At 47.2% G+C, this 26,858-nt stretch overlaps 5 protein-coding genes across 5 annotated transcripts; 2 read left to right on the top strand and 3 right to left on the bottom strand.

The window, feature by feature from the left end:
* Positions 1-7,346: 7,346 nt before the first annotated feature.
* Positions 7,347-9,042, bottom strand: GGS22DRAFT_29248 (uncharacterized protein). Its single transcript, XM_047966725.1, has 2 exons — positions 7,744-9,042; positions 7,347-7,673 (listed from the first exon to the last, which is right to left on the bottom strand). The coding sequence occupies exons 1-2, from the start codon at positions 8,428-8,430 to the stop codon at positions 7,515-7,517; spliced, it is 846 nt and encodes a 281-aa protein (XP_047817183.1). The 5' UTR covers positions 8,431-9,042; the 3' UTR covers positions 7,347-7,514.
* Positions 9,043-14,726: 5,684 nt separating this feature from the next.
* On the bottom strand, positions 14,727-22,259 carry GGS22DRAFT_29215 (pre-mRNA processing splicing factor 8). Its single transcript, XM_047966724.1, has one exon. The coding sequence runs from the start codon at positions 22,025-22,027 to the stop codon at positions 14,918-14,920; it is 7,110 nt and encodes a 2,369-aa protein (XP_047817182.1). The 5' UTR covers positions 22,028-22,259; the 3' UTR covers positions 14,727-14,917.
* Positions 22,260-22,518: 259 nt separating this feature from the next.
* Positions 22,519-23,499, top strand: GGS22DRAFT_166728 (ribosomal protein L34Ae). Its single transcript, XM_047961894.1, has 3 exons — positions 22,519-22,646; positions 22,735-22,858; positions 23,147-23,499. Exons 1-3 carry the CDS (start codon positions 22,609-22,611, stop codon positions 23,333-23,335), a joined length of 351 nt encoding a protein of 116 aa, XP_047817181.1. The 5' UTR covers positions 22,519-22,608; the 3' UTR covers positions 23,336-23,499.
* Positions 23,500-24,030: 531 nt separating this feature from the next.
* On the top strand, positions 24,031-25,159 carry GGS22DRAFT_29202 (uncharacterized protein). The gene is made up of 2 exons (XM_047966723.1): positions 24,031-24,561; positions 24,659-25,159. Exons 1-2 carry the CDS (start codon positions 24,135-24,137, stop codon positions 24,865-24,867), a joined length of 636 nt encoding a protein of 211 aa, XP_047817180.1. The 5' UTR covers positions 24,031-24,134; the 3' UTR covers positions 24,868-25,159.
* Positions 25,160-25,299: 140 nt separating this feature from the next.
* On the bottom strand, positions 25,300-25,571 carry GGS22DRAFT_190004 (uncharacterized protein; the record flags this gene model as incomplete). The annotated part of the gene is made up of 2 exons (XM_047964928.1): positions 25,300-25,376; positions 25,445-25,571. The coding sequence occupies 2 exons, from the start codon at positions 25,569-25,571 to the stop codon at positions 25,300-25,302; spliced, it is 204 nt and encodes a 67-aa protein (XP_047817179.1).
* Positions 25,572-26,858: the final 1,287 nt, after the last annotated feature.

Below are 26,858 nucleotides of genomic sequence, written 5' to 3'. Positions count from 1 at the left end.
CCTTCTAATCTCATTCTCAAGTAGATACCTACCTAGTAGTGATATGAAAACCAAAATAGGGGAACAAACTGTAATTTCGATACGAAAAGTTGACATGATAGTATGATGTTAGCTAATAATATGGGATGATATCCAAGTCTCAGTCCAGGTTTGTCCACTCACCTATGAATGGGGCTATTCTTAAATATGTCTTACTTATATTAGAGACCTTGGAATGCTATAGAACAAGAATATCTGGAAGTTATTACATTTTATACCTGAGTAGGTAGGTGACTGTTCTATTTGATCAATTCGTGAACTTGGTAGAAGAGTTAGGGCGTGGGATAAAGTTTGTGTAGCATATGAGTGCCCAAATGTAAAAGGGGCCGAGGACCGAAGGTTTCCTAAAGACATAAGGAGAAAGAACACGCATTGATCATGGTTTGGATATGACTACTACTATTCTGCGAGTCTCTCGCGAGCTCACTGCTACTATTACTTGTTCCATGACATAATTTCCACTGACAAATTTATCCCATGCTGAAAAATGTTATACAAATATCAAGCCATATAGGTATTTGAAGTTCGTTGTCTGTAAATATACACAAAAGCAGCGCCTAAATAGCTATCATATTTACGCAGGTTGTCTACAATACATAAGCCTCTGAATTCTGGTGGCAGAGTTCTTAGTGTAATCTTGATACTTCTCTATATTATATCTAGCAGAGTTTCACAAAGATATTTTGCCTATCACACTTGGTAATATGAGACTTCTACAGCCTGTTTACATAATTGGCTTGGTTTATTATTTCAATCGTCGCGAACTTTCACTATAGGCAAGTCAGTCCGATATACAAAACGAGATTACATTTAAGAACTTGTAACATGTTCGAATATGACCTCAAATTACACCAAGTAAACCATTATAGGTGTTTGAGGATTGTATTACAGCGAAGTACCTCTTAACAAGGTACTTATTTCTAAAGAAATAACAATGAATGGGTTGTGGTCGATAACATGGGTTTTTGGAAAGGACTGTTTAAGAAAATTATATAGGTAACTACTTAGAAAGATATGATATTATATAGTTGAAACTTCCCAGCTGGAATAACGCATTCCTCTTGTAAACTTTCTAAATCACGACTGACGAATGGCCGGTATATAGGTAGATTTATCAAATATCGCTTCTAAATAATTATACATGTCATTCAATAAAGATGTATTTCTATCTTAACATTTTTTGAAGTTGTGAGTATTTAGAACCTTAGATATTCCATAGTTAAGAAATATCTGCTTAGTCCTGGTTGCTTAATACAATCGAGACTCTGCAGCAAACCCGAGCACCGCTGTCACTAATGGTTGAAGTATAGGTACATAGGTAAGGGATATAATGATGTTTCTATTACACAGCGGTCGTCTCTTAAGACGAATGGAAACAGGCCCCCAAATACCGGAAGACCCACAACCTCATCAAGTTAGGGAGGGATTCTCTGTGTAGATACATATCATGGATGTAGATATGTAGATATGTAGATATGTAGATGTGTACAAATGATACGATAAAGTTACTCTAGTAGCGCGGAAATGATGCCGCTGGAAGTCGCGACCACACGACGAAACCTTGACCTCTTCCATTAACAAGGTTCTTTTCTTCTTCTCTTCTCTTCCTCTTTCAATTCATCTTTATTTTTACCACCCGTGACCAAATCATCCTTATCAACCAGACTCATCTTACTTATGGCTGACTGATGAACCGACTTCTTACCTGGCGATTGGGGTTGACAATGTCCTCACCGCATGATCGCATTGGCTTGAGATACGCATTCGTTGTGCTGCAGCTGCAGAGACCCCCCCTTCCTGGCGACTAACCACCTTTGAGTCGCTGGCAATTCTCTCATTGTCTGCAAACTGGCCAAGGAGTCAAGGCTCCGTAAGCTTTTCGTGGAGTCGGCTGAGCTGTCCGACTGCAAGCCGTTGAACTTGCCTGCCCTGGGGCGAGGCGTGGCACCCCATTAATACGACAACGATATAGGCATCGCCGACAGGGTCGATGAATCTCTTAATGGCCGTGCTATTACCCCCCGCAGTACAGCCATTCTAGGTGCTTTCGACTTACCTGACACCTTCCAAGAGGTACGAGTACGGACACATCGGATGAACTGACAAATCCTACACTTGTCTTCTGTCTACCAAAACACCACCCCCCTTTTATCGTCAGGCCTCAAAACTTGAAACAATGTCCGGCAGCCCGACGAGCACTAATGCACCAGTTTATCATGTTGCTATCCTATCATAATTTTTACCTACCTAGCACCTTAACCTAGTACCCTAGCAACGATTGAGTTCGACTTTCGATCAATCGATTTACGAACACTGTACAAAATTTGTGTTTACTGTCTACCTGAACTTTACGACTCATGTAATAGTAATATCTTGAGTTCCTCTGGAATACGTACTAACTACCTAGTACCTAGATATATCATCGATCGGTATGGGGATATGAGTTCGTACTCATTTTCCGTAGCCTTGCAGGAGTTTAAACCTGCCGATCGATCCCAGGTTGTCGATAAAAGAAGCCCACTAAGCCGGGAGCTTAGGCATAATCGCGATGTCTATAACACTCGGACCTTCCGAAAATTCGGGATCGCCCACTAGGACAGAAAATTTTTATTTCATTACTATTACGAATGATAGGTAATTAAATCAATTACGCTAACTTATTTTTATAATTTATAACCAGAGCTTTTAAATGTTTTTCATAATATCTGCTGACTAAAAAAGGATTTTATTGTGATTTTTATGCGACAATCACATTGCAGATCTAGGGGGGCGGATCATCCGCAAATTGGCCCACCCGGAGAACTTCACGATAACACGGAGCACTAGATCGGGATACCGTAACAGCGGTATTGGGGTCTTGCATACGACGATGTTAAATGGAAATCTCCGATTGGCCGCGCAAACCGGAGCGGATATATCAAGTAATGACATTTGACGTTCGATTCGATTTATGAATAGGCGCAAGAAACCATCCCCAAGCAAATATTTCGAATTCAAGAGGGAATTGGAATTAGGGTTGGTTATGCCATACTAAGGTACCTATATTGGAGTGTTAGTTAGGGACCAGAAGCACGTCACCCTCCAATCGGATACGGAGAACTATTTCGGATGAGCAGATCCTATTTTCAGCCTCAACTTGCTTGAGCACTTGCATCAAGCAACTCATGTAAGGTGCCGAACAATAGTTCAGTTCGTCATTATTGCTATGTGTAGGTACCTGGCGAATACTTCCCTTCTGGGTTTTCTCTTCCAGGTTTAGAATCGTCAACGGCGATCAGACAAATCGCTAGTTAAACATGCATTGCGCATAAAGGAAACTCGGAGCGCCTCAAGAGGCTCGGTCTTAGACATCGGCCGATCATGGGAATATCAGTCAGCCCTTCAAACTCAAAAATCGTTAATGGAGCCACATCTATCAAACAAGGGTCTTCGATTCCGCTATTAGGTATGAAAGATCCGGATCGATCGGAATCTAGTTTGCCTATGTGCACAGTTACCAAATCGGATTCTGTCATTTTTGACTAAAAAGACCCAAGTTTCAACTCTAATCTAACTTGAAGGCAACGCGACGCCGGGGATGAGAAGAAACACCGGTTCTAGTTATAGCAGTGCTTAATTGGCACCGCGGGAGTGCGTTGCATGCTGCATTGCCGAGGGCTGTCTGGACCTGGCCATCCATGTTTGCTTCGCAAGTGGAATGTCTTTCGTGCAGTTGAATTTCCCTAATGTGCGAATGATTTTTCTTACGGAATGCTGCAGCAACAGGGGCGCCTCAGGACCCCTCACTGTACATAGGGCCAGCGGCAGTTGAAACGAGATCCCACACCGCTGGAATATCTTGGTATATTGCTGTGCATAACCACGTCAGCAGCACCAGCAGCACTAGCAGCGAGGAGCGGCACGGTGCGCCACGGGTAAATCCACCACACATCTTGGACGCCATACTAACCTGCTGAAAGCTGGAAGACCTTGGAGATCTTTCAACCATGACGACCAGGATCCAATAGACTTACTTGTTTACAACGTTTCATCGTCTTTGCATCTTTTGCATCTTTGCAGCTTCCCAACTCCTAAACTCCACCCATCAAGTTTAGCGGACAACCACCGACCGAGTGGTCAACGACAAATCGCATGTGCGGCCCAGAGAAAGGCTTCCAAAAGTCCCATCATTCTGTCTCCTATCATTTTACGCTTGAAAGGAACGACCGGTGTCCCCTTTTAAGCCAGTCAGACGTTATGCTGTTTCCTTTTCCCGAGATGTTTTTCTGGGTATGGCTATTTATCCCAAATGAATGGTGGGTTGATGCTACGTGAATCCTGAAATCGAATCTCATCGACAGCCCCTCGGATTCTACTATACCACGTGTGCATAAGAATCAATAAGCTTGAACCGCGGTACGAGATACTGTTAGTTTAGGCATAACATAGAGAGCAAAAGAATGGTATATCGACATAATCGCCAACAGGGCAGATGGAAGGCAAGCGCCATATGCAAAGAACTGCTGTCTTCTCACCGCAAGACACTTGTTGCTTCTTTCAACAAGCAACTTGCAGACTTGTCAGCATCTAACTAGCCCTGTTTCGGCATTGCTAGATCAGGGGATCCCGGACGTATCTAGCTGAAGAATCACGCAAAACGTAAGGCTAAGACACAGCAGCCTGACGATGACGACGGGACGATATATTATCGTGTTGGTCAGATCGCTACTAGTTGTCAAAGTAATACTGCCAACGAAAGGCTCGAGAAAATCCCGCTTCGAAGCACGAGACTGAAGGCGAGGCCGAATTGCGTCTCATCGGTATATGTAAGAGTCTTCCGCAGTGAGCGTACGTGTAGTCGAATCTATATGAGACCACGCACACCACACCTAGCCAACGATGCGTATTTATTCGAACTTCTGATTCCCCACGGCCTCCGCATCGTGTGCCAGGGGCAGTTCAGGCCTGAGTTGATCCATTGGAGGGGAACACAGCTCACAGGAACTGAGAAGTGGATGGGGGTTATATCGCAGCCGTGTTATATGTGACAATGACAGCGCACACACCACACACCAGCAGCACACAGACGCACACAAATTAACACCATGTCAGGCCAATCCAGTGCTTCGGTGGCGAACCTCGGGACAACCCCCCCAGACAGCAACAAGAGCCGGCGTGATTAGCGTGCAGCTCTAAGGGTACTGTAGATCGAAGGTTCCCAGATCAAGAACGTGGTACCTAGCGCCCTCCTTGCACGTTTACCTATCCTCCCTGTTCTTATTTAGCTACCTATCGCATTGTATTACTGGAGTTTAATGTAGGTACCTACCAGCCTACCTGTAACTACCTGTATATAACGCCCACTGAGCGTTGAGGCTACGGGTACCATTTTTCTTCCCACGCATTGCGCGTATTATGTATATCCCCAGACTGCTAGAGCAAGGCGAAGCGGTGAATATTGTAATCAGGCCATAAGTCCTTCAGAAGACCCTTGAGAATTCGAAACTCGAAGCTATTATCACATCTTTTGCTGGCAGAAAAAAACAAAAATAAAAAAAATCGGCGCTGCCTTGCTTTTTTCGACATGCCCTGTAATACATACGGTACCTAGCAGGCTGGGCAGGCTAATAACACAGTACGCTGTACAATACAAGATCCTTCCCAGGTAACCCGCGGAGTTTGCGTGTCTTCCTACAGGCAGGCAGGCTGGAAAAGTGTTAGGCATCTATCATCAGCTGTTACTGTTGTTCGCCGTGTACGTGTGAATGTGTAAGGGTTACTTTCCTTCTCTCTCTCTCACTCACTCTCTCTCACAACTCTTTTCCTCTCTTGTGGAGTTAAGGAGGAGGAGCCACAACACGTTAGATGTTTCACACGCGCGAAGCAAGCTTCCAGGGGGGAAGGGGGGGGGGTTTGCCATTAACCCCGTGCGCACAAATAAGTGGCTGGTATTATACAGCAACAGTACAGCAACGGGTTCAGCAGCTAAGGACAGGAAAAGCCCTTATCGGTATGTACGGGATTTGATGGATAGGTAGCTCCGCAGTAAGCCTGGTAGGTAAGCTTGTCGCAATGTAACACGAGATGGTACAAACTGCTACCGCCTTGTCGAGATTAAAGATACGAATCATGATGCGGGCCGTTTCAACACCATTGCCGTATGTTAGTGATATGTTTTTTTCTTTTTCTTTTCTTCTCTGTGACGCGAACGTGACGTGACCTTTGCAAACTAGGAAATATGATCGCGAAAAAAGAAAAGAAAAAAGAAGCGCGAATGATTGGAAAAATCATTAGTAATGTAAGTATGTAGTAAATCAAAAATATTAGGTAGCTAGCTATGATAGTCATGAAATATCGTATACGGATGCTTCCTCGAGGATACGGTTTCGCCCATGAAACCCCCAGTTGCCTACTCCAGCGCTCGCAAATGTCTCTCGCGGCCCCATGCCCGGAAAACTCTCGTCGGAATTTTCCTCAAAGTTTAGATTCTGATTCGCCACACGCCTCCTACTCCGGTTGATGCTGTTTCTCTACCCGCTCTCGAACGGGTCCCAAACTTCCTTCGGCTGCAACGTTTGTCCTAGCCGATATGCTAGGTTGAGTCTTCCGAATATACGGTGAATTGGATGTCTTCTGCGTCCCATTGTACTTCGTCCGGGGTATCTCTGCCAAATCCTCCCATCTCGAGCCTTCCTTAAGATCCCCGTCCTTATCCCCAATATACCCAAACCGCCCATGAAGTTGCGGTCAACGTAGAATTTGGTTGTGCCCTCTTTTCCCTTATGCTTTCACGCACCCGCATCCGATAGAGTGCTGTCACCGTAGTTAGATGTCGAACAAAAAGAAGATACTATTGTAGACACGCCCGTCGTCTCGAACCCACGCGTAAATGTATTGAGTAGTTATTTTTTTGTGAAAATTAAAGAAAATTCAAAGCATTGTTTGTCCCCGTCGCCTTCCCCATTCACCGTAACCTCTAAAATTTTGTCGTTAAAATATCAATATTACGAGTAAATGGCATGACCGTCGTGGTTTGGTATCTCTAGTATTAAGTAATAACCCGCCCCCGGAGGCCAAAGAACAGGAGTAGACCCCGGCCCATTACTATTGTTGTACAAATATTGGTTTGGCGATAGTAGTAGATAAAAAGGGAAATGCATTTCTGTTTGGTGCGCCGTGTGTTAATGATCGGTAATTCCGTAAGGTGGATGATAAGTCGTTAGGAGCTCGTATAATTCCCCCTCTCTTCGTTAATTTCGCTGATTTAACAACACACACGATCGATTCCTAACTCGTGATCCCCAGTTGTCGGTATTCGTTCGAAGCGTTCGATAATAGCGCTGAAGTATATTCATCGGTTTGTATTCGCCTCGTCTATGTATGTTTGGTGATGGTCGTAGTATGTACTACTCTGCTGGCTCCTAACCTTGGAGCTGCTGTGGATAGATGGTGTCCCCGGACCCAGGAGCTGACACTCCTGGCGGAGACGCTGATTGCTATAAGTTCTCCTCCCCGACTTCCCCAGTATCTCCTCCCATCAGTTGCGTGGCTCGCTCTCGACATGCTTGGGGCGTAAATCCTGGACCAACTTTGTTGGAAACAAAGCGCCATTTTTCGTTTTCGTAGTCTTGAAGCGCCGTTCGAAGCTTTTGGTCCTATACAACCGTAAATTAACATCTGTGTCGGAAAATCCGAACGTGTGCGCCCAAAACAAGGTCAACTTACTGTCTCGTCCGTCCATTGTGTTGTCTTTGCCTTGAGCTTTGTACAATAGCGAACTTGTAGTGTACCCGACGAACGCCCTGGGAAAAAGTCCGCGATTTGCTTCCATGTTAAGCTTTTATTTTCCTTCAAGTCGATAAGTAGTGCGTCATCTTCCGGCGTAAATTTTAGCTTTGGCCCCCTTGGCCTCGGCGCTGGTGCCGGCATTCCAACCTGTCCTACCACACTCGGGGCGCCACCTCCTGCGGGCCCCATGCTTCCGTCTCCTTCGCGTCTCATCATCTTTGAAGGTGGCCCTTGATCTGGTAGGCGGTGATGGTGATGTGTCGGAGCTGCCCCGGCAGCCTGCGCATATGCAGCGCCCATAGACTGCATACTGTCGAGGTCACCCTGATCGAGATCGGACATACCAGGAACAGACAAGTCCAGATCGTCCGGACGACTGCGCTTCGATCCAGCGCTATGAGGAGGCTGGGTTGGCGTCATCGCCGGGTACAGCGGCGGACCGACAACAGCATGAGGCGACGGCGTCGGTCCGTAATGCGAAGGCTGATGACCCATGTGTCGAGGCCCAAGATGCCCCGGATCCATTAGGATCGGGTGATGATGGGCGGGGTGATGCTGCGACATGGCGTGGTGAGAGTGCGACTGTGATGGTTCATGTAAGCTCCTGTGCCCGGCGTGCTGCATTGGATTTCCTTGATGGTGATGGGTGTCGTATGCGTGTGGAGTCTGGTTTTGTTCGCCCGGATGCGACTCTTGCGGGGAGTAATCGACATTGTAGTCCGGCCCTACTCGATAGTTGCCCGCCAGTGTGCCGTCGATGCATGGGTTCCGCCAGAGCGAACCGCTCTGGACGGTCGCCGGAGACTGTATAGAAAGAATTTGATGGACTGGAGCCCCTCGGGGCTGCTGATGCGCCGGCGGTTGCGAAGTGGGAGTGCGTGTTTCGCGCGTGGTATCGATGATGAGGCCCGTCCTGTCGGATTGAATTTCGTAAATTAGTAGGCTGAGCACTTACTTGCTCAGCAACCGGGAACATGTGCTGGGTGCAGCGGTAGTCGTCGGTGAGCTTGGTTAGATGCGGGATGTTGTGTGATTGTGTGGTGTCAAGGTAAGACGGTCTTGCAGCAGGGCGGCGGATTCTCGTAAGCCAAAGAATTAAAAATCAAGTTCGGGGTAGCCCGCGTAGTGTGTCTTTAACATCTCATTGCCACCTAGGCCTTGTAGAATATGGGGATCCGTTCTTTTTCTTAGATTCCTTAACTGGGACTAATATATGGTGACAAAATGTCAAAATGGAAAATGAGCAAGAGAGGGCAAGGGATGCATTATATCGTCTGATCTTCTTTCTCGTTTTTGTCCAGGCAGGGACGAGCTTAGGAACGACCCGCAAGTACCTAGACAACCTGGACTACCTCTCTTTTCATCCACAGGTTAAAGCACTTGACCTGATTTGCCATGTGCGAGACAGGTATCGTTCCTGAACGGGTGTGGAGATTCGGTTACCTCGCCCGGCGATGACGGTAGCATAATTTGGTGATCTTATGCCATGGTCAGCTTTCCGGATATAGAAGATACCCCAGCCGGAGGTTATGATGCAACTGGGGCAACGGTAGCCCACAACGGAGGAGGTACTCTTAAGTCACTGACAGGGTGAGAAGTACAGTCGACTTCTGTGAACCCTTGACAAGCTATGCCCCAAACAAGATTATCAAATGTCGAGGATTATCCAAAGAGAGCAACGTCTGGAAAACGCATAGAAGGATACAAAACAAGACAGCCGAATGGAGAAATAAAAAGCTGAAACGGACCCTACCACGCAGTTGGGCAGTGTCTGTAGTAGACAGAGCATGACAAGCGAATAATCGAGTGTGGGCCGCACCCAGAGACTCACGACAGAAAGGCCCCTGCTCAACTCTTTTTTTCACCCAAGGAAGCCAAGGCAATGGCAATCACTGGAGGGTCAGAATGCCGGTTGACTGGGTGTACTGTACGTGAAGGGTGGCGCGCCCATGCTCGGCTGCTAGGGCAGTTGGAAAGCACTGGGTCACTTTTCTCCCTCGCCCGCTTGGAGGGGATATAATGGAACTGGGGTGGGCTATAATAAGGAATTAAAAAGAGCTCGGATCCCTGACACGCCATAGGGCGAGTGAAATTTGGTAAGGTTGCAAGTAGCCACAGAACACGCTGGATAGATTGCCGAGGAGAAAAAAAACAAGGGAAAACATGACACTAGAGCCCACTAACGGAGGCTCCAGGTACACTGTCAGCGCAGCCGCGATTTCAAGGTCACAACAACCCATGATTAATGAAACCTGGTTTCTATGTAAGCAAATATGTCGAACGATACTAGGGGCGTGTAGGGATGTAGCAATAGGGCAAGGAGTCAGTAGTAGATGGAGAAGAGACGAAAAGAATAACTAACAGAGATTAGCGGACTCACGTTTCGGGAGACATGACGATGATGCTCGGGTCACCAAATCAATCGAGAGTGATGGGGGCTGGAGACACTTGGCGGGATAACCGAGCAGGGTCATCATTGCTGCTCGCGTTTACGCTGTACCCTTTCTTTCTCTCTCTCGCCCTCTCTCCATTCTACTCTCTCAGCCTGTCCGTCCATCGTACGTGTCAAAGCAAACGGCTGGGTGTAGAAAGTCGTCATCGTATCGTTAATCTCAGAGCATAGAGTACCTCGCAGTATTGTTACCTAGAATAGTGAAAAGGTCCATGGCCCATGGTCCGGAGGTGGTGGACAAGTGGTCCCAATTCTCTGGATCCCGGCCCCGGGCCATCGTAATATTGCGCGATTCAATGCGATTGAAAGTGGGAAGTCCAATGGACGGTGGAACCTCGAGGCTGGCTAGGCTGGACCATGACCACCATGACCATGTCAATGGGGGTCAGAAGCTGAAAAGACAGGAGCTCAATGGATGAAAGTCTCGCATGAACGAAACGTGTTTCAATGACTCCAAGCAATTAAAAGATCAATTATGCAATTTAGTCGCGAACTCGGGCTTCTAGAAGAATGGAAATTGCTTCTAGTGCGTGACCAGGGGTGTTTCAGACGCCTGAGCCACCCCGTCTTTCGTACTAGGTTCGACGATGTTGTGACGCCGAACGATGGAAGATCGCATATATGAAGTTGTAAAGGGAAAACAAGAATAGAATTGCGGCCAAGGGAAGCGACAAAAAGACATTCTAGAAAGAAAAAAAACTTTATGCTGCAAGATCGGAAATTGCAAACGATCTGGGTTGTATAGATAGGAAGGTACGGAGCAAGTTTACCTAGACATGTACATCAATAATAACCTACTAGGCTACCGGGCTGCTAGGGAGGCCAGGAATAAGGCCAGGTACTACACGGAAGGTACTATCTACTACAATCTTTCAACCGGCCTCTATTATTAGAAAAACGCTACTGTCCGCATCCGTAATTCTATCCGTAGCTCTATCCTTTTCAGCTAGATAGCTACCCACTATATTGGATATTGGATATCGTAACTTCCTACTTCGTGTCGGGAGGGATGGGCCAACACGTGCATGCAAGCATCGATTACCTACGACCTACGTAGGCACTAGGTAATTATGATAAGGTTCTTTCTTGCTTTTTACCGTATCGGCTTCGAAGTCTTAATGAACTTGTATTGGGAAAGAAGAGGTCAAGTTTGACATAAGAGGCGCCTGCGGGTTTAGTTTCCAAAACGCCAGAAAGCTTTTAGCCCCTCTCGTTTCCTCTAAAATCAATTCAAATCTTCTTTCTTTCTTTCTACTTACAACCACAACAACAACTGCAACAACAAATACTACACACCTGCAATATCTGATATTATACGCGGAACTATGCCTATCCTGCCCACCTTCGTACGATGAGATTTTATTGGCTCTGCGGGACGCATTGACAATTCCGGGCATCTCGGCCTTTCCTTCTAGAAGAATTCTACTGATCGAGCCCTGTCATTTTCTCCTCGTCTCCCCTGTTTCCGACTTCCTGGGTGTGTGGTGTGTGGTCCACTGCAGGCCTTGACATCTTGGACATGTCCGGGTTATCCACTGCATGTGCGCAGGGACGATGCAGCCAATTTAAAGCTCGGACTCGCAATGTGCCCTGAGGTGGCCTTCTAACCTGCTGTGTAGCGTTGCGTGGCGCTCCTAGGCACCTACCTAGACACCTACCTAGTAGGCACCTAGACACCTAGGAGGCCGGAGACGCTTCGACGGCCGCATACGGCGTCAATGCCGCGAAAGTAAACTCACACCCTACCCTATGGATTCTTTCAAATACGGCGACTCTGTGTTGGTGATTGTGGTGGTATATGCACCACCTACTCATCACAGCGTAACATGTGATTCGTCTTCTACGCATTCGGTCTAATAAAGGCATTACTTGTCTAGAGATGACATTGCTCATCAATGCTCTGTGTCCTCTGACGCTCGCGAACTGTTCCCGCAAGCTTCCGTGTCCCCTGATCTGCGCAGCCGGAACATATACATCAGATGACCGTCCCTTTGTGGATGTCTGCAACTTCGAAGTCTGGACAGCGAAGCGATGTGTATCAAATCAAGGTGAGGATATTTCGTTTCTGCAGCAAGCTATTCAACCGACGCTGTATTTTTCATGCTTGAGACGTGAGAATGGATACGTCTTCTCCGTCTACTCCTCCTGATTGTTTAGGACCGTTTCAAGCTCCACTTGCTCGGGTCCCACTCTCCTTTTGCATACCGCTGGTTTACCGATGATGGGAGCATCTTAAAGTTCCATTATGTTGCGCTGGCCGCTTCGGCACGATGCCGTCCCTACTTTCATCTAAGATGTGCAAATCTGCAAATACGTTCATGTATCCCGACGCCACTCACCGTCTGATCTTGGGCTGACAAATAAATTAGCATGTAATAGGAATGGAGAATTTGCAACTCGTTGCCTACTTGGCGAAAGCAACACCCATATTTTTTGGGGTAAAGCGCAGGACTACAATTTTCGATTTTTGCGAAGATCCAGCACTTTCATGTGTCACCGCTGCTTGTAAATGACATCGCGGCGCAAAGTCAGCCTCATTCTACCATGTCTTGCGTACTTGGATTACCCTGTCGATAATGCAAATCCCACTGGGGAAAGCTCCTTGACAGGTACGGGTGGGGACCACCGACCCTTCTATTGCGCGTACTGCAGCAACAAACCTGGAAGTACAGAGTACACAGCCTCTAGGGCTCCATCTGGCCCTAGTCGAAGAAAATCTCCGCATCCTCGACCGCCCAGAGATCCGGATTAGATGTACTGTACAAACTCCATTTACCTACGTCTACCATAGTACGAGTGACAATCACAACCCTAACTGGGCTGACTAGGTACTGTAGATAGGTACAGAACCGTGAAAAGCTCTCCCTGCTCTCCCCGGTACCCGGCCGTGCTTCTTGGAACATTATGGGTACAGACTGACGAAGTGGACTACTGCTATGGTATCCGTCATGGCTAACCGGCTAGATTGAGCCAGTAATAGATCAATCGTCGTCTAATTAGATCCCTTTTGAGGATCTAACCTTGATCTGCACCACCAACCCACGTACGCGCGCATGAACGCATAAAAGACAGCAATTTGCTTTATTATATATTCTGCACCTTTTCAGCCTGGCTATTTCGGCGGCGCCTTTACTTCGGCACTACACGCGCTCTGCGCTACTCCTTTCTTAAGTTAGCAGCTTCCATCTTGATTCTTCATCTCAAAATATCTAAGCAAGTGCACAATTCAGGTATGCATCTCATCTCATCCTATCCCGAAAAAGCTGATTCCCCTGCAACTAACCCAAGTCCCCCACCCTCCTTCCCGCTGATTATCAAGCTACCAAATCTATATTATCCTTAGCAGCGTACGTGCTCATCCCGCGCTAGGCGTAGTTCACCGAGGGTCTGGTTGGGCTTGTTCTTCTGTACTAGCTAGCGCGGAGGATTTCTCGATTCTACGATTACGGGCGGTTGGGAAGGGGGGGTCGGAGCATCAGCAAACGTCGCCCCTCTTTTCTCCTCGCTGTACTGCCAAATGGGCGTGCAGGATTTCTAGGTCTACGTCGCTTCTAGATTGGGCAGCGATCTAGGCTCCAATTCGTCCTTTTTTACTTTTTGCCTTTTTGCTTTTGAGCCCTCGGTTGTATCGTCAGCGTGAATGGGGGATAGCCCCTCATGCGTAGTGCCTGACTATAGTAGTAGTAGCAGTAGCAAAGAGACATGCGACCGTCAGGGACCAGCTTATCATTGAACCTCTCATACGCGTCCTTTTGCGCCGCGTCTACATGCCTTATCTGGGGTTCTCGGGTTCGCTTGAGCTAACAAGTCGATCGCGACGGTGGTGCACCAAGCATAAGTCTTTGGGAAATTCTGCACCTGACCTGTAGCGATTCTGCTGCTGCTGCTGGCTCTCCACTCGCGCTACCTAGATACCTACCTACATGCCTCAGGGATCAGAGGCTTGGTACAAATCTATAAACAAAATCCAGATCGCCGCTCATCAAGCGAGCAACCTGTCAAAATCGTGCAGAACCATCAGCCTTGGGTGCTTTCTCCACACCCGCCTCATTTATGATAATTGACTGGGCGCGCACGAGGTTCGGCAGAGTAGCATTTGCCCTTGACGGGCTTACTGGGGGTGGAGGTCCAAGCTTTTTTCTTACATTGTATAGACTTTTCAAGGTTATTATCGCAATGCGGAATATTGGTGATCACAAAGTCACGCACTTTTCTCGGTTCCGAGTCCATGGTTGCGGGGGGTATTATCACATTCTCGTATACATAGTAGGTAGCTGATATGTTACAATGAGGTACGTACCTTAACCGGCACAGCAATAATAATAGCAGGCAGGTTGTAGTAATAATATGAGAGAATACAGGGCCTTTGGGGCAAGAGATAAGCTGAGACTCTTGTAAAAAAAATAACGATCCCCTGAACTTCGTAATTCAATTCCATTTTTTCCCTTAAGACGCCCTGTAAGAGAAGTGCCAATTAAAAAAGCACACCTTCGCACCGATTTTTGGGAAATGCCATTATAATGCGTCATTTCGTCACCTCCGATATTATCTTTCAATGTTCAGCTGTCTCCTTATTCTCCTATCCATAAACCCGGCGATCAAACCCGTCCCATATCTCCCGCGACGATCGTACCAAGATCTCCTTCCAAGATGTGTCCCTTAAGCAAAGTTGTCGTTCCTGTCCACGCCGGGGTCTTCCATCTCCGCGAAGTTGTGGAAATGCTCGGGGCGATGCAGATCGTTGTAGAAGGGCATGGGGGTATCTAGTTTGACGTGCACCGGCTTCTTCTCTAGGCCGAGGAAATTGCTGCCCATGAAGTTGTAATTCCACTTGCCATCTTCCGGTACGAGGAAGAATCCCCTGTATCGCGGGCTGAGCAAGAGCTTGCGCTTGATACCCATAGACGTCGTGAACCCATTCGGATCATCTTTGCTGAAGTCCCTGTTTTCAGCGCCCCATCGGTATCCGGCAGGTGTTAGAGACCAGGCGGCTAAAGAGACTGAGCCAGGGGTAAAAGAGACGTCAATCATCACGGTCTTCTCCTTGTCCCATTTATTATGGCGGTCGAGCAGTTGAGAATGCATAGTAACATCGACGGCAGACATGTAAGGTGATTCGTTTCCAGCTAATGTATGGATCACACCGAGAGGCTCCATGCCCGAGAGATATTCGTGTTGTGGTAACTGGTGGGGGACTTGGCTGTAGCGCGTATTGCCAATCTGAGGTACCATGACAATGCAGCGAATTTCCTTTACTTGATCGTTGTCGGGAGCAGACACACCATACAGGTATCCAGCAATTTGCACTCGTAAGTCTGCAATGGTGATGAATTTCTTCAAGATATTGTTGGGCATAACATAAGTAATGTCCTCCAAGTCATTATCCACAGACGAAACGTATATGTTGTTGGCACGAGTTCGGAGGTTCGATGTTGCAATAGCTCGGGTCCGCCATTCCGTCTTAGATGCGAATTTCTCTTGCTCATATTTAGACGTTGTGGTGACGATGAGTTCTTCACCGTGGATATTCTGCGTTTTCGTGGTAACGGCAGTGATCTGTTGTTGTTCCTCTTGTTGCTTTTCTATTTCTGCAGCTTGTTGTCGTTGCATAGAAGGTGCAGATATTTCCATACCTAAGATGATATCACGAACCTCGCTGCTAGTCAAGCTAGAAACATTGACATTGTTCTTCTTTCCATAGTCATGCAGAATCAAATCTCGAAGCTGCACTTCAACCTTGATCCAGTCTTCGTCTGACAGCGTGGGCCAAATGTGATGCACTTGTGTTATAACGGTCTTGTCGGGTCGTAGGATGAGTTTTGTCTTGTCGGGATTGACGTGGAGGGCACGAAGTATGAGAACTAAACGGGAAAATGCAGTGAACGAGGATATACTCTTCAACCATTCGTCGTAGAGGTTGAAAAGAACCATCTGAGGTTCAGTGGCGCGGAGGATCATGTCTCCCAGCTTTTCAACTTTCATTGCCGCTTGGAAGGGTAGCTGTAATTCTGAAGCTCGGATAGAGATATTCGGGAAATCCAGCATGTGGACTTCGAGAGGATCCAAAAGACCCTTGCGAGTGACAATTAGTTCCTTGGGCTGTTCTTCCACCGGAAGAGATCGAATGAGAGCGGCGACTTCTTCGGCCGTTTTCCATTTCGCTAATTGACCTAGACGCTTTTGTCCAGCCCAAACGCTTGTGTGAATGATCTTGAGGAATAGTTGACCGGTTCGCGGGTTGAAGATAAAGATTGCACCGTTGATTGGCTTCGTGGTTAAATTACCTTCGAAAGTCTTGTGGATGGTGACACGATACACATTGGTGTCATCGATGAAGAGCTTCGTTTGGTTGCTAAACAATTCAGAGTAGTTCTGAGAGTTAAGGAACTCCTGGTTGTTCTCTGAAGCATAAAGCTGGAGACCCTTCCTAATACGTTCGCGGAGGACGTAGAGAGCTGGGTTAGCCTTCATAATCTTAGCCATTGCCTCTTGGACAAGTTGCTTCAAGCCAGGGAAGTATTGTCCGTAAGCGGAGTAGAGGTTGTAAGCAAGATCGATGCCAATCATCAAACCGGTTGCCGAAGGATAGATACTCATGCTGTCTTGGGTGTAGTCCAAATACTTCGCACGAGTATAACGCTCAATATCGTGAGAATCGTAGTCGCCATATCTCAATTGGATATCAAGCCAGAATTTATTCGTAGTGGTAGGTTCAATAGTGTCCTTGGTATCGTGCAAAAGCGAAGGTCGACTGACGTTCCACTTGTTACTGGCGAAAAGCAGGATATCAGCGCAAGAGCTGTTCATTTTGTACGATTTTCGAGGGTGGATCGTCTCTTTCTGCACAGTCTCGATTCCGAGAGATTCTAGCTGCTGGTCAAATACCTGACAGAAATCCATAACGACAGATTCGTGGATCTTCTGCCACAAATGGGCACGGAAAATTTGGATGAGGGAGATCTTTAGGGTGGGAATTTTGCCGTGCAAGAAGATGCCTGTAAGATCCAGTTGGACTTGGAAACCGACATAGACGTTGGCACGATTGATAGTCGGAGACCACCAGAGCGTGAATCGACGATTAGGGATCTGGTTTAGACCGGATCTTTGCGCATTGGTCAATTTTTTGAATTTCATTGACTCTTCGAAACCACTCGCTTTCTCCCAAAACAAACCCTCCCATGATGGGAAACCCGTCGCCTTGAACAATGTGTGTTCAAGGATTGTTTCTACACCACCCAAGGCCTGGATGACATCGGAACGGTAAGCATTCAAATTCCAGAGCTTTCCGTCATGACGTTGACTGGTCCACCAGAAGGGATTGCTCTTCATGAGTTGATAGATTTTGAATTCGCTCCTTGTTCGGAAGCCCTTATCAAAACTGAGGGTGCTTCGGTCCTTTTGGAACAGGGTGTTGATACGCGGCAAACCACGGTCCCAGCTGTCTTCTAAATCTTCCAAGGTTAAACGACGGTTTTGTTGGTTGGCCTCCAGTCTCTTTTGCGAGTACTCTGTCCACACTCTTTGCGAGTCGATGAACTCGGCCTCCCAAGGGATGATGTATCGGAAGATATTAGGGATGAGAGTTTCTTCATCATGTGTCATACCAGCTCGGAAATGACTAACACCAGTGTCCGTCTGTTTTGAATAGCGTTTATCACTGGCTGGGATAAGAATATGCGAACCAGAAATCATTCCAAGGCCACCCAACTCCTTCGGTGTATAGAAGACAGCAGGAGGGAAACGCGACGGCATCTTTGAGTTCAATCCAATTTTCACTCGAGTCTGAATCTTCGTCTCGCATTTTACGATAGTATCCAGTAAATTAACCGTGGATACAGCGGCTTCGCGATAGTAGGTGAAGAGTGCAATAAGTGCAGTGTTCCACTTATTGGCGATCTTGGTGAAAGTGGTTGATCCAGACGACATAAGGATTTGACGAATCCTATTGTTGAACTTCTGAATATCTTCCTCCGTAACCTGCAGGAAGGCATGTGCAGTTCTCTCTTTAGTGGTATTGTCCACGAGGGACCACACACTATCCTTGATAGGGAACTCGTCATTCTGGTTTCTAATCTTAGGAAGAATGCGGACCTCGAATCCACACATGGAGAAAAGTAGATTTGGATTGTCGCGACTATAGACACTCGCAAAGGTGTCATCCCATTCGATAGTGGTGACGGATCGAGGTAGACGATTCTTCAAGTCCCAGAATACGGCTCGGCCGAGGTTGACATCATGTCTCATAAGGCGCATTCGAGAGTCCCTTGGCCAGCACTTTTTACTCTTATAGCCAATGACATTCTCGAAATTCGGATCGGGCTGTTCTGTTAGAAACCTCTGGATGAGATCTCGCGACTCTTCAGCGGTAAATCGTAGGAAAACCCATATCTTGTCGATGTTCCTTGTGTACAAACGAATAGGATGCTTCGTCTCCGTCTCGCGATCGCGGAACTGAAGGAAGTCGTTCGGGCTTGATGGCGGGCCGGCGATCTCACTAGCACGGTTCAAACCGAGAAGTAACAGGTCGAGCACGAGACCATAGTACTGGAAAACAAAGCCCGAGAACTGAAGACCACGAATCATACCGTAACTGTTGACATGGTTCATGTCCTTGTAAGTTAACTGCACGTTGTTCTTGGAGCTGATGTAATCTGCCAGATTGTGATCCATGATCAACCTGAGAAGTCGGTTCAACAAAGTTAGATCTATCTTCTCATAGACTTTAGAAAGCTCCGTCTCGATCATAACATTGCATTCTCCATCTGCAGTCTCCCAGACCTTTTCCAGGTTGTTGATGCCTTGAGCCCATTTGTATACTAGTAAAGGTGGTACCTCGGAGTCGGAGGGCTTGATCCAGGCGGGGAAGAGATGCCGCTGGTCCGCCTGGTACCAGAGATACTGATCAAGGTAAGCATCGCTGATCTTCTCGATGGGCTCGATGTCGTAAACAGGATTGATGGTACTGTAATTATCGTTCATATCAATCTGCACCTCTTTGAAGGCTCGCTGCGTTAGGAGGAATCGCTTGATCCTTTCCAAAGTAGTGCCAGGGCTGTCATAAGCCTGCTCAATCAGAGCTAATTCCTCTCGCTGACTTTGGTTAAGACGACCTTTCACGGAGTATGCCTCTCGCAGTCGCTCGAGCGCAAGAATTAAAATCTTCGTGTCGTGCTTGTATGATACACTCGGGAAGGGAATTGGCGTAAACTTTCGGGACTCAAGCCAGTGTACCGTTGTCGTGTATATGGCCACAGCTTCTTCAGACGATACATAAGGGCCGTCCTTCATGTAGTTATGCTGTCGCTCTTGTTCGGCCTTCAGCCAGAGGCGTGTCAAACGACCTACATTCTTCTTGGCAACCGTCTTATCGACAGTTGCACCTCGCCGAATACGTTCGCGGTTGTAATGCGCGACCGACATCCACCAGTCTGCCTTTGCCTTGACATAGCGAAGAATAATGTTTTCAATGGGCGCGGGTAGACCAGGCACCTTCCATGGAATATTACTCTTCCAGCATCTCCAGGCTTCTGATAAATGTTGAAGGACAGTGTTGACCTTATTTTGCTTGATACCTTCGGGCATCATATCCATGAGATCGGCCATTACCGACGCTCGGAGTTCTAGATCGAAATGAGACTCAACACGTTGCTTAGTCACAGTCTTGGCCACACCCTTGCTGTGGCGTCCTTCAAATTGACGAGAGAGTAGATTTCCAAGCCATCGTTCAAGGAGGGGAATTATTCCTCGCATGAAAAATAGCCACACTCGCCAGGCTGGCGCCCAGAAACCACAACCAGGTCCCTTACCAACAGGGCCACTGTTAAACCGATAGTAAATAAGATGCTTCAGATCCTTACATGACCGAATTTGATGCATTAGTTTATACTTGTACCGGTACATACCAGTGAGCTGACCAACGTGGTTGAAGGCATAGAGAATACCATCGGCTAATTGAAAAGCGTCGATGTTACCTAATCGATACTGCACATGCGAATCGACGATCAACTTCAAGAGACGTAATATCTCACGCTGGAGATGAAACGCATTGCCGAAACGCGACTTCTTTCGCTCCTTTGTAGTCAACGTTTTCACCGGCTTAAGATTGAAGTTATAATCCAAGTGAAGATACGTAAGATTCTTGCGGTGGATCAACAGGTTCAGCATGTTAAATCCTTGCCGACAAACTTGGAGACCAGCTTCAACCCAGTCGATCGTCGTCTGCTGAAAGAACTTGGTCTGCTTCAAGCTCCTCAACAGATTTTGCCTGTTGAGTGCCTTCGGTTTCTTCTTGTGGAGTTCATTGAGAACGTACGTCTTGAGAAGTTTCTGATATGATACTCGAACTTTGACGGGCTGCTTCGGAGGGCAATGCTCGAGGTACCACTGCTTTACAAGCGGTACATCCTGTGCCCTCACCATCCGGCCAGATCTACGATCGAACGGGAAAGGAGCCCACCAGAGAGCAATTGCAGATGATGTATCCTCGGTGTAAAGCTCTTCATCGGCTAAAAAGGGCTCCACGCTAGCTGGCAATTCAAATACATCATCCTCAGGCTCTTCCAGATTCCCTGCACCAAATATCTCATCCTCGTGACTAATGGTAACGTTCTTCGGCGCAACTGAGCGGGACGATATGGGGTTGATCATAGGGTCGAAATGAAACGCAGGTAGATTAGGGTCTTCGGATTTGGTATACACGATTTGTGGGTGGGAGTGCCAGTTGAACTTGACGCTTCGAGGAAGTGAGTTATAGAGGTAAGGATAGGCGACTCGGTACTCAGTTCGAATCGGGAATCGGAAGATGATTCGGTCGATGGCATTGAACTCTCCGAAGTCCTCGTCGTTCGGGTCGATGTCTTTGTACAGGGGTTCGAATCGAGGACCACCGGGCAACGCAACATTCAAAGCCTTCGCAGTAAGGAAACTCTTCAGGTCAAATAAGTAGAAATAGTTTTGGTCGACAGTCTCGCTTAGTAACGGGCGACTAAGTCGATGAAGTGCAGCCATCTGTGGTAACGTGAGATTCCACTGTTTGTAACTCGGCCCATTTACGTGCTCGGTATCGACTAAGGGCCGCTGGTCATAGAACCATTCGTAAACAGCACCATCTTCTTCCTCGTCCAGTTCCATCTGGATGGGCTCTAGTGGTTCGACATCCTCGATATTCTCGGACCATGATAGAGGAGGCTCTTCGTCATCAAATGGCGGGAACCTCATTCTCTTGAACAACCTTCTGTCGCTCTTCTCCTTCCTCATGGTCAACCACATCGTTGCCCATTGCGCGTGAAATACGGGCGGGATAACTCGAGGAATCTCATTTACGAGCGTCAAGCACCCATTGACATGGTACAAGACCTTGACTTCTCTTGCAGACTCCCACGGCATGGGCATATTCTCTAGAAGCTTCATCACCGCGTGTGGCATGAACTTGAGAGCACCAAGATAACTTCGTTTATCGCTTGTATACTTCTTCTGGGAGACATCGCCGATATCCTTCACGATCTTGCGCAGATGTTCGGGTGGCATATCAGCTTTCTGGGTCTCCACAAAGCCACCCTTGCGCTTTTCGCCAAAGCGATTTCGCTGGTCCCGAAGCCATTCCTTCTTCTTCTGTGCAAACTTCGCGACTTGGGGATCGGTCGGGGGGCGGTATCCAGGGGGGGGAGGAGCCGGCGCTCCTGGCGGCGGTGGGAGAAAATCCGACGGAGGAGGAGGTGGTGGCGGCGGTCCCCAACCGGGAGGAGGTGGAGGGGGTTGGAAAGACGACATTTTCAAGTCAACAGAGATTGCAAACCTTGTGACTTTTAATACTGTCGCTACCGCGGCGCGATCAGTCGCGCGAGGATACTACGGGAGCCTTAAACAGGCAGCTATAGTTTTCGATTGTAAATGGCCGAAGTGAATAGAAAGAGTGATTAAATTAATGGTTAGACGCGACGTCCTCCGATTTGACCGACGCGAAAGGTTAGTTGAAAAGGTTAAGGTTGATGAGAGATGATGTTTGAATTGTCAACGGTCGCCTTGGGGCAATTTTTCTGGAGGCCAGTACGACTTAGCTTAAACGATCCACTCTTATTCCTTGGCGCGATAAGTGAGGCTTGAGCTTTTATCTGTGATCACGTGGACGTCCAGGATACCCGTAATTTGTGGCTTCTACAATCAGTACGAAGTACATGTGGCTAAAGTTTCTTGTCCCACAACATGAAATTCAATTGGCTCGAATCTAAGCGGGCTAAAGATCCATCCCACACATCTAACTTGTCTTTTGTAAAAACACCAAAAATTCATCACTCACACAAAAAAGTTGCAAAGGAACAAGTCAAATCATTTCCCCCAGCAACACCGTCACAATGCCGGACAACCGAGTTACTTACCGCCGTCGCAACCCGTATGTCTTCCCTCTCAATCGAAATGATTGTTAAATTCGAATTCTTTTCACTGCTGTGATCGCGCAAAAGCTAACGTGCCGCCTTTAGCTACAACACCACCTCTAACAAGACTCGTGTCGTCAAGACCCCGGGTGGTGAGCTACGAGCACTTCACATCAAGAAGCGAGGAACCGCCCCGAAATGCGGTGACTGTGGCGTCAAGCTCCCTGGCGTAAGTAAATTTGATTATTTTGTTGTTGGATAGTATCTAGGGCACAATCTACGAGAGGAAATTGGAAAAATCAATCCGAAATCGATCTACGCAATACCAAGATATCATCCTCGACATTCACGAAAGAACTATTTCCGCAGAGTTATTCGGAAACGATCGCGTCTACAAGGATACATCCTAACCCGAAATATCGATCTACTATGCGATGGAGGATTTTATGCGAACATGGTCACTCAATTAACCTCGTTTTCACTCAAGTCAACGCTAACATTTATTTTCTTCCAATAGGTTCCTGCCCTCCGACCTCGCGAATACTCTCAAATCTCCCACCCCAAGAAGACCGTCCAGCGAGCCTACGGCGGTTCGCGATGCGGCAACTGCGTACGAGACAGAATCGTCCGAGCATTCCTGATCGAGGAGCAGAAGATCGTTAAGAAGGTGTTGAAGGAGCAGAGCGAGGGTTCCAAGAAGAAATAAACCCTTTACGCGACTCTGGGATGGAATGGTTAGGCCTTCATTGATTCGGGTGTTCAGAGGTCAGGGCTGCATTCATGCGAACGGCTAGTCAAAAGCTGTTTCTGTTTCTGGGACTTCTTCTCGTGGATTAGATGATCGTAACGAAATAAACGACATCAAGACTACTACTGTGCTCTCAAAATTTCTCGTATTCTCGCCCCGTGACAAGAGTATCCTGCTCTACCTATCCAGGTAGACAATGGCCATGACAAGATGGGTTCTAAGTAAATTCTAGGGCTTCCACTTTGCCTTGGACGCAGTGACTGTAGAATCTGTAACCCTACAACCAAGACTTACTCTCAGTTGTGTTTGGACATTGAGATAGGCTTCCTAAATCGCTAAAAACATAGTGACATGATATCACACTCACCCTCTCTTGACGCAACGGGCTTTTGTTGTCTTCTAAAAGGGACCTAACGAATACCAGTTACAAGCACTCCCACGTAAGTGCTTTAGAGAATAATATTACATTCTTCTACGGGCATTTGAACGGTGAAATTAGAGAATTTACATCCATAGAAGTACATTGGTAGATACATGCATAATCTCGAATAACAGCATATCATGAACCAATCCGCAATATTTAATATCCGAAGTGAGGGTCTTCTCCAAAAAATGACGTCTATCTTTTTCCTTGCGCAACCTCAAGCTTTCCACACTTCCCGAAAAGCAGCAAAAAAAACAGGTCAACACCTAGAAGCTTCACGAGCAAAGCACAATGGGACTCGCAAGCAAAAGATAATCCAAACCAACAGCGGCAATGGCATCGACACGCGCCCGTCAACCCCTAACCCAAGCCGCCACTGCGCTTCTGCGACAAAGCCGCCGACCTCTCCGCAGCACGGTTCCCTTCCCCTGTGTAGCAGCGGCAGCATCGCCATTCCACACCACCGCCCCGACGCTCCGCATGAAAGGCGACGCGCCGCAGACCGATCTCGGCGCTCTGAATGTCCTAGCTGATGCCCCTGTCCCCGCGACCTCCGTCGACGTGTGCGCCCCCGACGGCTTCCACCTCAACAGCGGCGCCAAGGTCGTCGGCGGCTCCGGCGTCCTGCTCGTTGGCGGCGAGGCGTTCACGTGGCAGCCGTGGCTCGCGCGCGGGGAGAAGCGGTTGTTGAATCGGAAGGGCCAGTGGGAGGTTCCTAATGAGACGTTTGGGTTGTTTGGTCTGCTTTGGCCGCGACCGGGTGAGCTTACACATACATACACACTCTCTCTATATATAAATACAGGCGTTGTGACTGGGCTTGTGCGTGTGCTAATAAGTTTTTCGTTATGGTGTAGATCTATTGATATTAGGGCTCGGCCCGCTGATCCGACCTTTAAGCCCGGAGCTGAGACGGCATATCGGGAGCCTGGGCATGAGGGTCGAGATCCTGGATACAAGGAATGCGGCCGCGCAGTATAATCTGCTGGCTACGGAGAGGGGACTTGATGATGTTGCTGCGGCGCTGATACCGATTGGGTGGAGGGAGGGATTTGGGGCGGCTTGATGGGATGGATGAGCCGTTGAAGTATGGACGGTTGATATATGCTTTTGTTGAAGGTAATTGTGGCTTACTGACATATCTCATCTCATACATAACAAGAAGCACAAAAAGCATGTCACAATCATCAGGCTTTGTCAGCGTTTGTGGCCGAATTCCCATTCCATTATCCCAACGCCTCCGTTATTTAACCTAGAGGTTGACTAGGTTATATCGCTAATGGTTCCTAAAGACAATGTGCTCATACCCAGAGAACTTCCTTGAATTCCAGATAAAAACCCAAGCAACGCTGTGTATTATGCCGAAAAGAAATAATGCGGCCGTCAAAACCAATCGCTGTCGACATCGCTATTAAGTGTGGGCCGGAGGTCGTGGTCGATGATAGTGGTGGCCGCCGCTATGTGCCCAGGTGAGCGGCTTCGGAAGGGCGAGGCTAGCTCATAAGAGCATCTCCATCACCCAGTCCCGGTCGACGTATCCCTGTTCCTTCTTCCCGTTCATGACTAAAAGCCATTCTACAAGAAAATGCTCATTAGTAAATGATTTCGCAAGTTGTGTGGATAGCTTAATGGGGTTACCGTACGTTCAAATCCTCGCCAGATGATGTACAGGGTCTCCCCCTTCTGGACCGACAGCTGGTAGTCTGTCGTCTTTTGGAAGTCGTCCCGCGCGACAACGCGAGGGTACTTCGGGTCGATTGCCTCAGGCATGTCGATATGGTGATGTTGATAATATAAAATGACTTTAGGTTGTTTATATTTTCGGTTGTTCAAGTGTCGGCTCAGTGCTGTAATGTAGGTATGTATGGGATTGCTTGAGTGCTCGATCTGATGATGTGGGATGAAGGTGATGTCTTGAAGGTGTTGTGGTTCTCGAATATGTTTCCATCCGAGGAGAATTACTGGTGTTTAAATAGTATTCTGGCTGACTGATTTCTCTAGCTTCACTGTGGTGGATGGTCTATTTGCGAATTCATAAACTGTGGTTACCAGTGCTTCATGGCTTAGTTAAGGTGGTCTCAGCACAGTCTAGCAGCATCTATTCAGAACAAACTGCTGTTATGTGGATTCTTTTCAGGAAGTTTACTCTGTGCTAGAAAGAAAATCTAGACATTTAGTCTCTTCATACATATTTTCGAATCTATAAATGTTTGGAAGCAAAGCACTGGACTTTTACGGCCCTATGGCCAACGATTGTGTTGAAGAAATTCTATACTGTATCAACAGATGAAACTAGCAATTCATGAATCTAAAACTCTATGCGCAACTACCTAGTATGAGTTCTGATTATGGATTGAAGATAATATATGAAAACTTGCGATAGTTTGTGTTTGTTGCACTTTAGTGGTTTGTAGCATTCAACCTAATTTTTATGGCAGTCTACTCACGCAAATAGTAAACCAGCACTGTGGAATCAGAATTTTTCTACAGTCCTCAAACGTCAATCACGATATCGTATAGCTCCTTCCACTTATAAAAGCTAAATTTGAAAAATATGACTAAACTACAGCAATCTTTAATCTTCTTACTCATTTACAGGCAGGTACGGGATGCCAAACCAAAAGACAAGGGCATGATCAGCCTTGCATGTTGTGGCTGAAATACTAATATTTGATTGGTCAATTCTATCAGTCCAATGGCAGCCTTCTTGGGCAACACGTTGAGGCGCCATGACGAATTAGTGGCTGAGGGAATGACATCTTTTCCCTCTCATATTAGCTTGGATAGGGCGCAATTGGTTCATTTCATCGAATTTCATTGAGCCATTCCGCCATAAACGTGTATAGGTGTATTGCATGCCGTACAACACGACCACGACCAAACGGGTCTTATTATTATTATTAGATTTCCCAGTATCTGACGAACTAGCGATTTTTTTCTTTTTCTGTTTCGCATCGAACCACGGTATATATCCTATTTTTCTAAAGGCGCATCGGTACTTCGTACTTGGTTTGGTTTGAGAATATTCCCTTTGCCTTTGGCGCCCAACGAGTCATT

This window comes from Annulohypoxylon maeteangense (assembly GCF_022496945.1).
Source record: "Annulohypoxylon maeteangense strain CBS 123835 unplaced genomic scaffold GGS22scaffold_12, whole genome shotgun sequence".
Taxonomy (NCBI): domain Eukaryota; kingdom Fungi; phylum Ascomycota; class Sordariomycetes; order Xylariales; family Hypoxylaceae; genus Annulohypoxylon; species Annulohypoxylon maeteangense.
Note: the sequence above shows the minus strand (reverse complement) of the source record. Positions and strands in the feature narration are given on the sequence as shown.

What these genes read in the sequence shown, in the direction of transcription:
- GGS22DRAFT_29215 (XM_047966724.1), bottom strand. Translation starts at nt 22,027, where the DNA reads ATGTCGTCTTTCCAACCCCCTCCACCTCCTCCCGGTTGGGGACCGCCG.
- GGS22DRAFT_29202 (XM_047966723.1), top strand. Translation starts at nt 24,135, where the DNA reads ATGGCATCGACACGCGCCCGTCAACCCCTAACCCAAGCCGCCACTGCG. An exon ending in TCTGCTTTGGCCGCGACCGG is followed by an intron (nt 24,562 to 24,658) that starts GTGAGCTTACAC and finishes GTTATGGTGTAG; the next exon opens with ATCTATTGATATTAGGGCTC.
- GGS22DRAFT_166728 (XM_047961894.1), top strand. Translation starts at nt 22,609, where the DNA reads ATGCCGGACAACCGAGTTACTTACCGCCGTCGCAACCC. An exon ending in ACTTACCGCCGTCGCAACCC is followed by an intron (nt 22,647 to 22,734) that starts GTATGTCTTCCC and finishes TGCCGCCTTTAG; the next exon opens with CTACAACACCACCTCTAACA. An exon ending in GTGGCGTCAAGCTCCCTGGC is followed by an intron (nt 22,859 to 23,146) that starts GTAAGTAAATTT and finishes TTCTTCCAATAG; the next exon opens with GTTCCTGCCCTCCGACCTCG.
- GGS22DRAFT_29248 (XM_047966725.1), bottom strand. Translation starts at nt 8,430, where the DNA reads ATGCAGCACGCCGGGCACAGGAGCTTACATGAACCATCACAGTCGCAC. An exon ending in CACAATGGACGGACGAGACA is followed by an intron (nt 7,674 to 7,743) that starts GTAAGTTGACCT and finishes ACGGTTGTATAG; the next exon opens with GACCAAAAGCTTCGAACGGC.